Source organism: Nerophis lumbriciformis, linkage group LG33 (genome assembly GCF_033978685.3).
Source record: "Nerophis lumbriciformis linkage group LG33, RoL_Nlum_v2.1, whole genome shotgun sequence".
In the NCBI taxonomy this organism is placed as follows: Eukaryota; Metazoa; Chordata; class Actinopteri; order Syngnathiformes; family Syngnathidae; genus Nerophis; species Nerophis lumbriciformis.
The window spans coordinates 19,195,279-19,213,001 of record NC_084580.2 but is presented as its reverse complement, the minus strand read 5'-3'; the positions used below and the strand labels follow the sequence as shown (position 1 = coordinate 19,213,001).

The following is a 17,723-nucleotide window of genomic DNA, read 5'->3' as shown; positions in this document are numbered from 1 at the left end:
CTTGGTCAACAAAAAACGAATTGCAGTATGCAAAATAAGCAGTACGAATATTACAGACGGAGACGCAACAACTTCCAACTTCGTTCGACATTTGAAGTTGCACAAAGAAGGGTAAGTTTTGAATTCAAGCTAACATTTATTGGCTAAGTAACGTGACTTTTATTTGCTGTGTAGTTAAATCAGTGAGGCTGTAAACTCACTGCTAACGCCATAACAATAGACATCTTATAAGGGTACGCATCATCGAGCGCTAATGCCTACTGGCGCTGACGAGACGCGGGGCCGCCATCTTGGAGTGGTGATCCGCTCCACTCAGTGCAATTCATTTGGCAGGAGCAATGAACTGTCAGCGCATTTAATTCATCTTACCTCACTGAATACCACTGATTTTCACACGTTTTTTTGTCATATGTGTAGCTATGATAAAGGACATGTTTTGGCGTGTTTTATTATTCATAGTTTGCTTAACAGTAATAGAATATTCGTATATGCTATAAATGACCAGACGTCCGAGATCAAAACTGGAATATAATCCCAGAGAAGGGGGGAAAAAAACGGTCAGCTATTTTTAAGTTGAAGAAACAATATGATTAGGTTATATATACATGCGTGTATCCGACATAAACAATGTATGAATACATTAGATATCTATATATCTTATAGACTGTATCTCTGTTGCTGCAGCAGCAGAGAGTTTATTCTGTCTTGACACTTTGTATTGATATTTTGTATTACATTCTTCCCTTGAATGATCATGTTTACAGTGATTGTTTTATATGTATTTTTTATGTATGTCGCTTTGGATAAAAGCGTCTGCCAAATACTTAAACATAAACCTATATAAACACCTGAAAGTCTTTATATCAGCTAAAACCACCAATCTGTTTCACTGGATTCAGAATAAAACCAAATTCTGTCTTACCCAACAATGTTAGTATTTGAATATTGTTACTTGAAGACTTATTCCAATTATACTGTTAAGAAAGTATTGTCTTATATTTTGGCTAAAATGAGAATGCATCATAATCAGTGGCGGCTGGTGAATTTTGTTTTAGGTGGGGCTGAAAGTTTGTAAACTAAACCCCTGTAGGGGAGTCATCCTCCTCCAGAAGATTTCTTTGTGATTTTCACATACAAATATTGAAGATCTTTGCTCCTTCTCAACTCTGTGGTAATATTCTTTTCACAAAATACAACCAATAGTACGTTAATGTTAAATCTTAGTTGTGAAAAGTAATCCCCCAATTCCTATTTTCAACAGTCCGCTCATTTGAGCAGGAAAACGTTGAACACCAGCCCGGCATCTTTGTTTTCTACCTGTCAACTGTCAGTTTAGGCTGCTCGCCGGCTCCTCATCACCACTTCAAGATGGCGGCCAAATTGCTCGCGTCACAGCAGCCAATGCTGCGTCGACTTATAAGATGTCTATGGTTATAACGTTATTGCAAACACGGCAATCTGTTGCGTCCACTGCAGTTCGCTACCTTATTCATACTTTTTGTCAAGTGATTTTTTTTAAGCAGGGTGGTATGAGGTACCTATACATAACGGTACGTTAGTCAATGTATCACACACAGTAACGTAACGTTAGACGGCGGTCAGCAGCACCGCGTATTTTAGCCACCTACAAAAAGACAAACATAGTCAAATAAAGGTCAGTTAAAATGTATACTATATTAAGAATATGTGTACATATTGCATAAGGCCCTGCCATCTAAAAAGTACAACTCTGTTCATTGTTATGTTCATGTATTTGTTATGTTTTTCATGTGTACGCACACATCAACAGACATACAGTATGAGATGAGATCAATGAGATAAGGTAAGAACAGGATAGAAACAGCTGTGGAACTAGTTACAATGCAATATGCCATGGAAATACAATGTGCAAATAAGTACAGTTGCACTTGTTTTTTCAAATGTGTTTATTCTGTAAAGGAATGAGTTAAGTGTTTAGAATAGAATAGAATAGAATAGAAAGTACTTTATTGATCCCTGGGGGTTAATAGTGCTATTATGAAGTGCAATGTCAGCACTATTTTATTTCCTGCAATTTCAAATACACTTGTTTTAATAAATAAAGACAGCGTTTTAAAAGCATACACAATCTGTGTACATATATTAGTCTGTGGTTAAAAGGACTTGAAAGGACTCGAAACTCAAAATGCAAGACTTGGGACTTGACTTGAGACTTTCCAGTCTTGACTTTGGACTTGCCTGTCTTGACTCGAGACTTGAGGGCAAAGACTTGAGACTTACTTGTGACTTGCAAAACAATGACTTGGTCCCACCTCTGCTTCACAGGTTAAAGTGCCAATGATTGTCACACACACACTAGGTGTGGCGAAATTATTCTCTGCATTTGACCCATCACCCTTGAGCACCCCCTGGGAGGTGAGGGGAGCAGTGGGCAGCAGCAGAGGCCGCGCCCCGGAAGGTGCGTTTGCAGCTAATCGAGAGAATGTCAGGAGTGTGCAAAGCAGTAATCAGAGCAAAGAGTGGTTATTTTGAAGAAACTAGAATGTAAAACATGTTTACAGTTGTTTCACCTTTTTTTGTTAAGTACATATCTCCAGATGTGTTCATTCATAGTTTTCATGGCTTCAGTGACAATCTAGAATGTAAATAGTCACAAAAATAAAGAAAATGCGCATTGAATGAGAAGATGTGTCCAAACTTTTGGCCTGTACTGTATGTATGGTATTTTTGGGGCTTTTTAAAGGGGAAAATTATCACAATTTCAGAAGGGTTAAAACCATTAAAAATCAGTTCCCAGTGGCTTATTTTATTTTTCGAAGTTTTTTTCCAAATTTTACCCATCACGCAATATCCCTAAAAAAAGTTTCAAAGTGCCTGATTTTAACCATCGTTATATACACCCGTCCATTTTCCTGTGACGTCACACAGTGATGCCAATACAAACAAACATGGCGGATAGAACAGCAAGGTATAGCGACATTAGCTCGGATTCAGACTCGGATTTCAGCGGCTTAACACTGTCTGAAAAGATAATTACTAACAACTATGAACTAGGTTTACAGCATATGAAATACATTTGGCAACAACATGCACTTTGAGAGTGCAGACAGCCCATTTCAGGCGCGCTAAGAACATATATTTTTCCACGATTTCAGCACTCAGGTTAACCATACCTAAATAGACACAAAATACTGCATTACACAAGACTACCCGAATGTACTCGAATGATTGAAAAAAATAAATGTTTTTAAGCTAAATTATTGGTAAACACAGTTTATGTATAATAATTTACGTAAAACCGCGAGTAATGAATAAAGTTTTCATCAATTAATATATTCTGTAGACATACCCTCATCCGCTCTCTTTTCCTGAAAACTGATCTGTCCAGTTTTGGAGTTGATGTCAGCAGGCCAGGGAAGCTAGGGTCGATATTCTTCTCTTGATCATCTTCGGTGGCATAAGGGACGGTGTGAGCCAAGACATCCAGGGGGTTTAGCTCGCTCGTCTGCGGGAACAAACTGCCGCCATTGCTTGCCGTGCTACCGAGGTCCTTTGTCCCTGAATAGCTCACACACTCCAGCAGATTCAATGGGGGTCTGGCGGCAGATTTCTTTGACTTTATCGTTGGAAATGCATCTGCTTTGAGTGTCGCAGGATATCCACACATTCTTGCCATCTCTGTCGTAGCATAGCTCTCGTCGGTAAAGTGTGCGGAACAAACGACTGACCATTTCGTCGGCTTTCCCCACACCCTCGTATTTTGAACAAATTGCGTCCAATTTCTTGCCACTTTCGCATCTTTGGGCCACTGGTGCAACTTGAATCCGTCCCTGTTCGTGTTGTTACACCCTCCGACAACACACCGACGAAAGTGATAAAATGGCGGATTGCTTCCCGATGTGACGTCACAACGCTCCGAGAGCGAATAATAGAAAGGCGTTTAATTCGCCAAAATTCACCCATTTAGAGTTCGGAAATCGGTTAAAAAAATATATGGTCTTTTTTCTGCAACATCAAGGTATATATTGACGCTTACATAGGTCTGGTGATAATGTTCCCCTTTAAAGAAAATATATGCATCATAGCAAATAATGTGATGACTTCATATTGACCAAACTCCTAACCACGCCCCCCGCCACAGGTACAGGCAATCAAGGGGAAACCCTGCTTACCTTTATCTAGTTTGTTATTGATGTGCCTGGGCAGCTCAACTGAGGATTCCACATTGGGGGGATAAACGTACAAGGCTCTACTGTGGTGTCCATTGCAGTCTCTAAGGTCCACGGCGTCTTTGCAAACATTCAAAATGTTCCTTCTGAAGTCCTGCACTTCTGGATCTTTGACCAAATCAAACTCACATATGGGCATTCCAATCGCGAAACCTAAAAGGAAAAAAAAAAAAAACAAGGAATGATTAGTCACCTCATTTCTGCTAGTCACAATTACTGTACATTCAAAAGACACTTTGTTAGGTACACCTGCACAATATACAATTGAGGCTGAAAATGTTGGCAGTGCATTTTGGGTAAGAACTACGAGACCCAATTTAATAAAATAATTTTAAAAAATGCCTTTACAAAGAACGGCTCAGTTTAGAAAGACACAGTCAGAAAGTTATGTTTGCTGTGTATCCAAAAATATACTATACTATACTATACCTACTCAGTGGCCTAGTAATTAGAGTGTCCACCCTGAGATAGGTAGGTTGTGAGTTCAAACCCCGGCCGAGTCATACCAAAGACTATAAAAATGGGACCCATTACCTCCCTTCTTTGTGTGGACATTGTTGCTTGCCATGTCCTGTACGGATGCACTTTGTGGACGCTGTCTCTGCTCCGCACGCTGCAAGTTTTTGCTGTCGTCCAGCATTCCGTTTCTGTTTACTTTGTAGCCAGTTCAGTTTTACTGTCGTTTTGCATAGCCTTCCCTATGCTTCATTGCCTTTTCCTTTCCCTTTTGTTCATTTTTGGTTGAAGCATCACATACATACATACCCTATCCTATACAGTGGCCTAGTGGTTAGAGTGTCCGCCCTGAGATCGGTAGGTCGTGAGTTCAAACCCCGGCCGAGTCATACCAAAGACTATAAAAATGGGACCCATTACCTCCCTGCTTGGCACTCAGCATCAAGGGTTGGAATTGGGGGTTAAATCACCAAAAATGATTCCCGGGCGCGGCACTGCTGCTGCCCACTGCTCCCCTCACCTCCCAAGGGGTGATCAAAGGGGATGGGTCAAATGCAGAGGACACATTTCACCACACCTAGTGTGTGTGTGACAATCATTGGTACTTTAACTTTAACTTTATTATGGATGGGGGGGATATGAACTAAAATCTATATGGTTTAAGTTTATTTTCAACATGCTAATAGTTAAATTCTTCCAGTTTCTTATTACAACATGTCGCGGTGTATAAAGCAGCCTCCTGCTATAACGATACATGTATTATTTGGCATTTAAATGATTATATAATGACAATGTAACTATTTCAAAACTAGTTAAAAAGCCTCCTTATTTAGCTGCTGATGAATGCGATAACATACTGCATCATTCCCGGATGTATTACTTTGTCAAAACTATTATTTAATTTCTGTTGTAACATGGTTCTAGCCACACTTCTGCTAAAATGTAATAAGCACTTTTTCTTATGTTCGTTTGGATACTTTACATTAGTTTTGGGTGATACTACAAATGTGGGTATCGATCTAATACCAAGTAGTTACAGGGGCAGTATTGGTCATATCAATGCTGATACTGATACTTAAAATGATAAAGATCTTTAAAGAATTCATTTTTTATCACAGATATAATCAGACAAAAACACAGGATGGCGATGTAAAAATCTCAATTACCGTAAACATTTAAATTACTTCCTACTATTGGCTCCGATTTAAATTATTTTGGGTTTTTTCCCTTAAAATCATCGTGGGTTATGGGACTTATTTCCTGGCTTTGTAAACAATAACGAAAAAATAAGTTATGAATTTATGATCACAAATACTGATTTAACCACTGGAGTAGCAACCATAAACTGATACTATACGGCAGGAGTGTCCAAACTTTTTCCACTGAGGGCCACACACGGAAAAATTTAAGCATACGGGGGCCATTTTAATATTTTTCATTTTCAAACCATAACAAAATATATAGATTTTTTTTTTAACCTTTAGGGCTCCCGGGGACCAATCAAGGGTCAAGGGTCTCAGTCATTAAAATGTTAAAAATAAGTCAAATTATTATTATTATTTTTTCAAACTTCAGGTTGATATCAAGTAAAAAAAAAACAGGTTTTATGCCTTTTCTGTCAAAGACAACTTTGTTTTTTATAGTAAAACTGATATATGCAGTATTTAGTAATTAGAGCCCTAAAAGATCAATAATGCAGGACACCATTGATTTGAATTCTTTAATATTTTTGAGTACCGTATTTTCCGCACCATTAGCCGCACCTAAAAACCACAAATTTACTCAAAAGCTGACAGTGCGGCTTTTAACCCGGTGCGCTTTATATATGGATAAATATTAAGATTCATTTTCATAAAGTTTCGATCTCGCAACTTAGGTAAACAGCCGCCATCTTTTTTCCCGGTAGAACAGGAAGCGCTTCTTCTTCTACGCAAGCAACCGCCAAGGTAAGCACCCGCCCCCATAGAACAGGAAGCGCTTCTTCTTCTACTGTAAGCAACCACCCGCCCCCGGAAGAAGAAGAAAAAACGCGCGGATATCACCGTACGTTTCATTTCCTGTTTACATCTGTAAAGACCACAAAATGGCTCCTACTAAGCGACAAGGATCCGGTTCATGAAAAGACGCAATCTCTCCATCCGCACACGGATTACTACCGTATTTCACAGCAACTGATATTCCTGTGAACCGCACTGTGGATACAACGGGAGCACGTACGGTGAATATTCGCACCACAGGGAATGAGAAGTCATCCTTCACTGTGGTTCTAGCTTGCCATGCTAACTTCCACCCATGGTGATATTCAAAAGGAAGACCTTGCCAAAAGAGACCTTTCCAGCCGGCGTCATCATAAAAGCTAACTCGAAGGGATGGATGAAGAAAAGATGAGCGAGTGGTTAAGGTAAGTTTAAGTTTACGCGAAGAGGCCGGGTGGCTTTTTTCACGCAGCTCTGTCCATGTTGATATACGTATGTTTGTGATTGCACATTTGCGTACATTTTGGGAGTGAACAGAGTTGTTAGAACGCTGGTTTTTAATATATTATTAAAGTTTGACTGACCTATCTGACTGTTTTTTTGACATTCCTTTAGCGCAGTTAGATGCGGCTTACAACACGGGGCGGCTTATTGGTGGACAAAGTTTTGAAATATGCCGTTCATTGAAGGCGCGGCTTTTAACCCAGGGCGCCTTATGATGCGGAAAATACGGTAATCACAGTGAAAAGTTAAATAAAATCCCACTAAATATATTTGAGATCCAAAAGGTCTCCCACTCAAAAAGTGATACATTTTTATTTATTTTTTTACTTTTCACACTTAAATTACAAGATCAACTTCAGATATATCTGTTGATTTTACGTTTGAACTATTATTTTGTTTGTTTTATGCTCTTTTGTCAAATAAAACTTTGATGTTTTTATATGGCCACCACACAATATATGCAATATTTTTTCCACATAAAACATTTTAAAGCGAAATTTTTTAAGTAATAATTCATTGTAACATAGATTTTTTTGTCTTTTTTTTCTCTCAAGCAATGGCAAAAAAAATAAAATAAACAAAGACAAAAGAAAAACAAACAGCCTGCATGGCAGCTTTGCAACTTTTTCTCGTTAGATTTCGCCTCATTCCACTTTTAAGTCGCACCGGAGTATAAGTCGCACCTGCCGAAAATGCATAATAAAGAAGGAAAAAAACATATATAAGTCGCACTGCGACTTATAGTCCGAAAAATACGGTATGTAAATAAACATTGACAAATTATTTCTGTGTAAATAACTCATTTCACAGCGTATATATTTGAAAATTAAAGTCCGGTGCGGCTATTATGATTCGAAAATTTAGTGGGTGCAGGTTATATACAGGTGCGCCCTATAGTCTGAAACATATGGTAGATTGCGTGCCTAAGGTGCCAGTGAGTGCATGTTATGCTTTTGCTGTCTAATGACTGACAGTAAATATAAAAACCATACCAATTTCTCGATTGAGAATCTTTTCTTCTCTGTTGCCTACAGGCTCGATGACTTTGAGGAAAGCTTGGAAGAGCCTGAGGTCACATAACCGTCTGGTTTCGTCATAAAACTCCTCCCGTTCCGCTTCTTGGGTGACACTGACGAAGATGTAGGAGCTCTCCTCTTGCAGTAGATGGTAAAGAGGATACTTCCTGGCTTCTTTGAAAAGCTCGTGCTTCACTGTGATCAGCGTGGCCTCTCGGAGGCACTCCATCGTGAGAATCATGCCGTTTGGAAGGAGGCAGTCCACTTTGATGCTGGGGGGCATCAAGTGCATCCCCCATAGTTCTCCCGAGGATGGCCTGGGAGGCATGGTTGCTCCAGTTAGTCCACCTGCTAATTATGAGGTGTGCGATGTCAACCCGCTAAAGGAAAGGTGGAAGACAAGAGTTACATAAGAATTACTGACCTGGGAATACAAATGCACAAGACTACTAAAGCCTCTATATTAGACTTCAAACACAATCTGTTTTTAGAGCAATGGCAAAGACACTATTAGATTATTGTGTGCCTTAACTTAAGAGTGCTTTGACATAAGAGCTGTCTCTTGGCTAATTGTTATGCTTTAAGTTGAAAGTAAACCTATAAGTTAGTTAGTTTGCACAGCAAATGTCACAGTTCACAGCTAGCATTAGGGATGTCCCGATTCAGGTTTTTGCACTTCCGATCCGATACCGATATTGTTTTTGCATTTCCGATCCGATACCGACCGATACCGATACTGACCGATACCGGCCTATCCGAGCATGTATTAAAGTTTAAAGTTATTTAGCCTGCGTAGTTGTCAGAATCATGTTGAAAAGGGTTTTAGTACTCTTGATAACAACTAGCCAGCTGAATTAGGGGAGTTTGAATAATACACAATGGTTGGTAACAAGAAACTGACCTGTTTATTCAAGGATGAACACAAAATAGACAAAATTATACATGACAAACAGAAATGGCATCATTGAACTAGGGCTGGGCGATATGGCCTTTTTTTAATATTGCGATATTTTAAGGCCATATTGCGATACACAATATATATCTCGATATTTTGCCTTAGCCTTGAATGAACACTTGATGCATATACCGTATTTTCCGCACTATTAGCCGCACCTAAAAACCACAAATTTACTCAAAAGCTGACAGTGCGGCTTATAACCCGGTGCGCTTTATATATGGATTAATATTAAGATTCATTTTCATAAAGTTTCGGTCTCGCAACTACGGTAAACAGCCGCCATCTTTTTTCCCCGTAGAAGAGGAAGTGCTTCTTCTTCTACGCAAGCAACCGCCAAGGTAAGCACCCGCCCCCATAGAACAGGAAGCGCTTCTTCTTCTACTGTAAGCAACCACCCGCCCGCGTAGAAGAAGAAGAAGAAGCGCGCGGATATTACGTTTCATTTCCTTTGTGTGTTTACATCTGTAAAGACCACAAAATGGCTCCTACTAAGCGACAGGTTTCCGGTTCATGAAAAGACGCAATCTCTCCATCCGCACACGGACTACTACTTCACAGCAACTGCCTAAAGACTTTCAAGAAAAGCTGGCTACTTTCCGTGCATATTGTAAAAACAAGATAGCTGAAAAAAAGATCCGGCCAGAGAACATTATCAACATGGACGAGGTTCCACTGACTTTTGATATTCCTGTGAACCGCACTGTGGATACAACGGGAGCACGTACGGTGAATATTCGCACCACAGGGAATGAGAAATCATCCTTCACTGTGGTTCTAGCTTGCCATGCTAATGGCCAGAAACTTCCACCCATGGTGATATTCAAAAGGAAGACCTAGCCAAAAGAGACCTTTCCAGCCGGCGTCATCATAAAAGCTAACTCGAAGGGATGGATGGATGAAGAAAAGATGAGCGAGTGGTTAAGGTAAGTTTACGCGAAGAGGCCGGGTGGCTTTTTTCACGCAGCTCCGTCCATGTTGATATACGACTCCATGCGCGCCCACATCACGCTGGTTTTTAATATATTATTAAAGTTTGACTGACCTATCTGACTGTTTTTTTGACATTCCTTTAGCGCAGTTAGATGCGGCTTATAACACGGGGCGGCTTATAGGTGGACAAAGTTTTGAAATATGCCGTTCATTGAAGGCGCGGCTTATAACCCAGGGCGGTTTATGGTGCGGAAAATACGGTAATCACAGCAGTATGATGATTCTATGTGTTTTGATTGATTGATTGAGACTTTTATTAGTAGGTTGCACAGTGAAGTACATATTCCGTACAATTGACCACTAAATGGTAACACCCCAATAAGTTTTTCAACTTGTTTAAGTCGGGGTCCACTTAAATTGATTCATGATACAGATATATACTATCAGATATATACTATCATCCTAATACAGTCATCACACAAGATAATCACATTGAATTATTTACATTATTTATAATCCAGGGTGTGGAGGGGGGCGCCGGATGTAAGTGTCAAAAAGACAGCCAAAAGAGTTTGATATGAGAATAAATCTAAAGTTAAAATATAGGGTAGAAATGCACCCATTTGCAGGAAATGTAGTCTTGATTTTCCAAAATTTTCTTTCAAGGCTTGCAAAACATTCTTCTTCATACTGCATTAATATATGCTACTTTTAAACTTTCATGCAGAGAAGGAAATCACAACTAAAACAATCACTAATTTTTTCATACGGTGTTGATGTGGAAATTTTTGCCTCAGCATTTTGATGGTGTGGACGTGTGGCACCGAATGGAGATAAGCGTCTCGACAGACATCACAATATTTGAACAATGATGACGAAAACTGTTTCTCTGTCGTGTCGGTGTGTTGAAAATTGTAATGCGCTTATTTTTTTATTAGATTTTGTGCGTAGCATAGATTTGCTACGCGCAGAGGACGCTTAAACAGTGCGCAATTGCACAGGCGAGCACCTTAGAGGGAGCGTTGCTCGCACGGCTGCGCTAGCATCACAGCTAACGTTAGCCATGCTGCTACCTCTCTGCTCGGGGAGGACGTATACGTATGTGACGTGTGTCGTGACAGTATGTGACGTGTGTCGTGACAGTATGTGACGTGTGTCGTGACAGTATGTGATGTGTGTAAGAAGGTGCGCTGCTGTCTGTGAGAGGGAGACACAGGAAAGAGTGAGAAGAGCCTGTCGTGTAATGCCAGCAACTAAAAGCAACTGCGTGAGAATTCACAGACATGTGGATGTGTTGAAGGTGTGCTGGAAAATGCGGAACGGCAATCACGGAGCAGCAGAAAAGTGGAATGTATTATTTAAATCGGTGCGTTGGAAAACACGGACCGGAGAATTTTTTTTAAACTGGATCTGGATCGGCATTTTCCCATGCCTTGCCGATACCCATTTTTTGGCAAATATCGGCAGCCGATCCGATCCAAATATCGGATCGGGACATCCCTAGCTAGCATTAGCTTATAGTTAGAGATGGAAATCACTTTGTTTACCATCTAAGGCAGGGGTCGGCAACCCCAAAACGTTGAAAGAGCCATATTCTTTTTTTCTTTCGTTTATTTCGAACATGAACACACTTACAGTATAATACATCACAGTTTCATATCATTTCACTTTACATCATGTCCGAAAGGGAGTAGGAAGAAGCAAAGCTTATTTAATCCTACCCCTTTCCCACTTCAGAGCGTTTACAAATATATAGAATCATTTACTGACCTTTTTATAATAAAATAACATCTGTGAATTAGTATACACAACAGTTTTGTAATATGTAATTAATTAATTCAGTCATTATTAATATACTGAGATGAAGAATATCTTATTTTCAATAAGGTTGAAAGTATTTCTCATAATTCTTCTTCTTTGTAAGCACTATTAATTTGAACAACCTCTTAAACTGGATCATATCAGTACAATGTTTAACATTGGACCAAAAAATACAAAAAACAAATCTGTCTGGAGCCGCAAAAAAATGGAAAACCGTATATAAGTGAATGTGAAAGTGTGTCCAAACTTTTGGCCTGTACTGTAGGTAACTTTTGCTGTGGTCTGGAACAACATGGCAGACAAACAACTTTCAGAAATGCGGCCAAAATTATATACAGATAACGTGTCATGAGACGTGCAAAACTAAATTATATAGAAAGAGGATAAAAGTAAAGGAAATTAAATGAGCTCAAATATACCTACAAATGAGGCATAATGATGCAATATGTACATCCATCCATCTATTCATTTTCTACTACTTGTCCCGTTCGGGGTCGCGGGGGTGCTGGAACCTATCTCAGCTGCATTCGGCTAGCCTAAATAGCATGTTAGCAGTGATTAGCTTGCAGTCATGCACTGACCAAACCAAATATGCCTGATTAGCATCTCCAACAAGTCAATAACATCAACAAAGCTGACCTTTGTGCATTCACACACAGCATGAAACTTTTGGTGGCCAAATTTAGACAAAGAAGGAGTGGATTTTACATGTAAACAAACTGTTGCGTCACAGTCCACACTATGGCGAGTTCAAGATCCGCCGAAATTAGTAGGACAAAACGATGTTCGCCAAATACTCTCATCAGTGAAGCATACACACAAACATATTAAACAGTGGGCTTTCTAACAATTGGGAAGGTTTGTGTCATGTTTGCCTAAAACAAAAACTATACTAAAACAAAACATTTATTTTTTTCCCCCCCATCTGTTTCCATCTCTAATCCTTTTTTAAAAATACTCCAGGGAGCCACTAGGGCGGCGCTAAAGAGCCGCAGGTTGCTGAGAAGAAGAAGCAAATTAAATTAACTCAATTGAAAACATCAAAAACATGACAGAGAGTGTTTTTTGGCTAAACAGTTTGAGTTTATCACTGCTACTCTGCACCATACTGAATCAGAATGAGTCTAACACCAGCCAAGGATGTTCAAATAATATCTAAATTACAGACATGTATGCATGAAAATAAGGTGAAGCTGCTGATGGTGCGAAAAGGCGATATTGTAAAAGTCCACTCTCCAAGGTAAATGCTGCACATTATCTTTACATCACTTAAAAAAAATTACTGTATTTTTTCGTAATATTCCGTTTTTCGATTTTTATTATATATGGCAGATTTTAAAACAAACAAAATAAGGTTGATTTTCATTAAAATATTGCCATAAAATTACATTTTGTGCTGTTTTCCTTTTATGGATTTTTATTTTACCAGATACACCAAAATATGTTAATCCAAAATGCAAAAATTGAACCGGAAGCAGTATTTGAGCTTTTCCTTCTTGTTTAGCATGTTTTTAGCATAATGGTAACATCTTTGCTAAAATGCTCAAAACATGGTAAACGCAAAGGAAAAGCTAAAATACTGCTTCCGGTTCAATTTGTCATCACACAGATAACCACGCATTTTTGCATTTTGGATGAACATTTTATCCGATTTTTGTGTTTATCTGGAAAAATGTAAATCCATAAAAGGAAAACAGCGCAAAATCCAATCTTATGGCAATATTTTTTATGAAAATCAACCCTTTGTTTGTTTTGAAATCTGCCATATATAATGAAAATCAAAAAACGGCCCTAATTTCATTTTTTGATTTGCGTTTCAGAATTGGAAATAGAATTGGGACCGAAGATAATACCGACATTCTTTACCGAGTCGCTTTGTGTAATTTTTGTTGTTGTCAAATGTCACAGTGGTATTATTAAATAAGTGCTAGTATCTAGCAGGACCGATAATCAACATTTCCGTTTTCTTAGCATTAATACAAAAGTTGCTGGACTTCTATTGTTTGATTTCATTTAGACACGTTTTTAATTGTTTCGTTATTTCGTTTTAAAATCCAAAAAAGAACATTTAAAACAAAGTGTTTTTCTTTTTTGGTTTTAAAAATGAAAAGTGAAGTTTCCCAGTAAACAAAAACAGACCAAAACCATACCTGCCAACTACTCCGGATTTCCCGTAATTAGTACGGTTTTCATCAACCTATTCCGGGTTACGGTTGCAGTGATAAAAAATACGGTTTTTCATTAATTTTAAAAAAAATGTTTTTTTAAATGCGCGAGGCTATTTATAGCACCGCTGCCAAGCACGAGGCACCTGTTGCCATTGTTTCCAAACGAGCGAACGATCATGGAATCAGCCGGAGAAAAATCGCAAACGAGTCTTAAACCGAAATGAAAACTGCAGTCATTCCGTGAAGAATATTCAAAAGCCTATCCGGGAATAATTATCCGTTCCAAAAAGGGTGAAAACTACGCGAATTGCACCTTGTGCAGACAAGATTTTTCGATCGGACACGGAGGAATTAGCATGTAAAAGACCACGTTGGGACAAAAAAACACAAGTCTAGTGCCGTTGCTAGTGATACAAGTGGAAAACTTTCAACGTTTTTCGGATTTTAGCCACAAAAAGGTAATGACACCAATGTTATCTATTGGAATTGTTTAGTACTGTTATACTGTTAAAAGTGTTTGTACTATTTATGCTTTCAAGTCCAAGTTGAAGAAATCTTGTTAAATGTTGACATCATAACTACCAAAATACAGAAGTATGTCCTTAATATTTTTGCAGTGCTATTTCTGTTGAAAAGTTAAAATGATTACATTAGAGATGTGATGTGCCACTTTTCAAGTGTCTGATGGCTTAAATTCATTTTCATTAATTTTTCATATTTTGAATTCTTTTGAAAGGCTTACAAAAAAACTACATTTGAATTGTAATTCCATGCTATTGACAGGACTATTAATTTTAATGAAGTTAGGTTACCATGTTTACAGTATGATAATTGTGATAGAAATGTGAATTTTAGGCACAGAATATTTTTTACAATTGAACAAGGTAGTAGATTATACAAGCTTGGACAGAAAGTTAATAATGACACCAATTTTTTTTTTAATGGAATTGTTTAGTACTGTTTTACCATTTGTTTACTGTAAAAAGTGTTTATACTTTCAATTAACAAATTGAAGTCTTGTGAAAGGTTGACAGGATAACTGGCATTAACTGTCAAAATAATTTCAAACTATTGAAGTTAGCTTACAGAATAAACATGTCAATCAACCCATATGATTTTTGCTGTAATATTTTTGTTTTGAAAAGTCACTGTGACTGATAGAAAAGTGATGGTTTTAGCAACATTTTAACCTGTCTGAATGCTAATAATCATTTTGCGTCGGGGGGCGAAGCCTGAACCCCCCACCAGGACTTTGTCCTGGACCTACCGGGGCCTGCGGCCCCTGGACCCTGGCTACTAGGTTTTTCTGATTTCAAAAGTTGGCAGGTATGCAAAACGGATGTTTTTTCACAGTCTGACTCACTATATAGCTCTATATATCGCGGGTTTGTCTCTGTGCGATGTAGAAAATGACTATATCATGAGTATTCGAGTATACGTTCTCACACAGTTGCTTTTAGCTGCAAGTAGGCTTTATCACTCTTACTTATATCTGCTTCTCCCAGAGAGATAAAACAAGCGCGCCTTGTTACATACGTCACATACTGTCGCGCGTGCAACGTCATACGCCCTCGCCAAGCAGAGAGGTAGCGGCATGGGTAACGTTAGCAATGGCAGGTGGTGTAAGCAAAGCGGTGCGAGTGGTAATACGAGAGAGAGAAGGTGCGAATCTGGTAACAAATGGAGGAAGAAGAATTAATTTCAAAGAAAAACAACACAGGGTCCATCGTCTGCCGGTGGTTTGGCTTCAAGCGGGAAGATGTCGAACAGACAACCGTAATATGTCAAGTATGCGGCAAAAGCGCTGCTACAAAAAGGTAGCAGCGCTACTAATTTGTAGCATCATTTGAAAAGTCACCCGCTAGAGAATGAAGAGTGCTTGAAACTCCGCATGTCAACATCTCCGGCCGGTGCCACACCAACAAAATGCCAAAGCAACACCAGCACTGACCCAATTGAGCCTGGCGTCATCCATTTCCACATCAACGCCGTATGAAAAAACTAGTCAACAACAGAAGGAGATAACGACCACATGGCGAAGGACATACACTATTTGATTTCCTATTATGCAGCTAATTTTTATTTTACAGTTTTTGAAATATCTTGTGTCACAAAAGTGCACTCTATTTGTTTTAAACTATTGTAGTGGCGTTCTGTACAAAAAGTGCACTTTAATTTAGTGTCGTTTTGATATGTCATCTTAGTGACATCATGCACAAAAGTGCACAAATAGCTTGTTTTAAAATGTCTCTGACAATCTTGCACTTTGTTTTGAAATGACATGAATGTTTGTGCCCGTGCTTAATAACTGTTTAATAAATACAGTTTTGGCAAATTGACTTAGTTGTGATTTCCCTCTCTGCATGAAAGTTTAAAATGAGCATATATTAATGCAGTATGAACAAGAATGTTTGTGATTATATGCATCAAGTGTTCATTCAAGGCTAAGGTAAAATATTGAAATATATATCGTGTATCGTGACATGGCCTAAAAATATCGAGATATTAATAAAAGGCCATATCGCCCAGCCCTAATGTAACGCATAAACCAAAAGGGAAAGGAAAAGGCAATGAAGCTTAGGGATGGCTATGCAAAACGAAAGGAAAACTGAACTGGCTCCAAAGTAAACAGAAAAAGAATGCTGGACGACAGCAAAAACTTGCAGCGTGTGGAGCAGAGATGGCGTCCACAAAGTACATCCGTGCATGACTTGGCAATCAACAATGTCCACACAAAGAAGGATAGCAACAACTTCAATATTCTTGCTTGCCAACACAAAGCAGGTGCGGGGAATAGCGCTCAAAGGAAGACATGAAACTGCTACAGGAAAAACATCAACAAAACAGGAAGGGCCACCAAAATAACAGCGCAAGACAAGAACTAAAGTGCTACACACATAAGGCACGGCGACCTGGTGGAGTTTCATTTGTTAATGTTTTCTGCTCAAAAAAGGTTGGGAATAAAAACACTGAACTACAGGACAACAATAACACAACAACAACATTTGGTGGCATACAAAGGCAACGAGGAACATCCGATTCGTCATTATTAATGTGATAAGTAAGTCCAAGTCAGATAATTGTCTTTACCTAGCGTGTCAACTAACGTATTCGCTAACTAGTTCCATCCTTACGATGCCAAGTTGGTGTTTTTAGCTCAGACTTGACAGTCATCCCTCCCGACACTGCAAAAACTGAAATCTAAGTACCGTATTTTCCGCACTATTAGCCGCACCTAAAAACCACAAATTTACTCAAAAGCTGACAGTGCGGCTTATAACCCGGTGCGCTTTATATATGGATTAATATTAAGATTCATTTTCATAAAGTTTCGGTCTCGCAACTACGGTAAACAGCCGCCATCTTTTTTCCCCGTAGAAGAGGAAGTGCTTCTTCTTCTACGCAAGCAACCGCCAAGGTAAGCACCCGCCCCCATAGAAGAGGAAGCGCTTCTTCTTCTACTGTAAGCAACCACCCGCCCCCGTAGAAGAAGAAGAAGCGCGCGGATATTACGTTTCATTTCCTTTGTGTGTTTACATCTGTAAAGACCACAAAATGGCTCCTACTAAGCGACAGGTTTCCGGTTCATGAAAAGACGCAATCTCTCCATCCGCACACGGACTACTATTTCACAGCAACTGCCTAAAGACTTTCAAGAAAAGCTGGCTACTTTCCGTGCATATTGT

The 17,723-nt window shown here is 39.0% G+C and overlaps 1 protein-coding gene across 1 annotated transcript in view; it reads right to left on the bottom strand.

Annotated features, from left to right (window-relative positions):
• The window catches only part of LOC133575896 (phosphatidylinositol 4,5-bisphosphate 3-kinase catalytic subunit alpha isoform), a 119,091-nt gene that overhangs the window by 86,796 nt on the left and 14,572 nt on the right, over window positions 1-17,723 (bottom strand). Inside the window, exons 2-3 of the mRNA XM_061928802.1 lie at window positions 8,137-8,540; window positions 4,152-4,361 (exon numbers count right to left, since the gene is read on the bottom strand). Coding sequence (XP_061784786.1) covers window positions 4,152-4,361; window positions 8,137-8,488 — 562 coding nt within the window. The 5' untranslated portion in view covers window positions 8,489-8,540. The remainder of the gene's footprint in view (window positions 1-4,151; window positions 4,362-8,136; window positions 8,541-17,723) is intronic.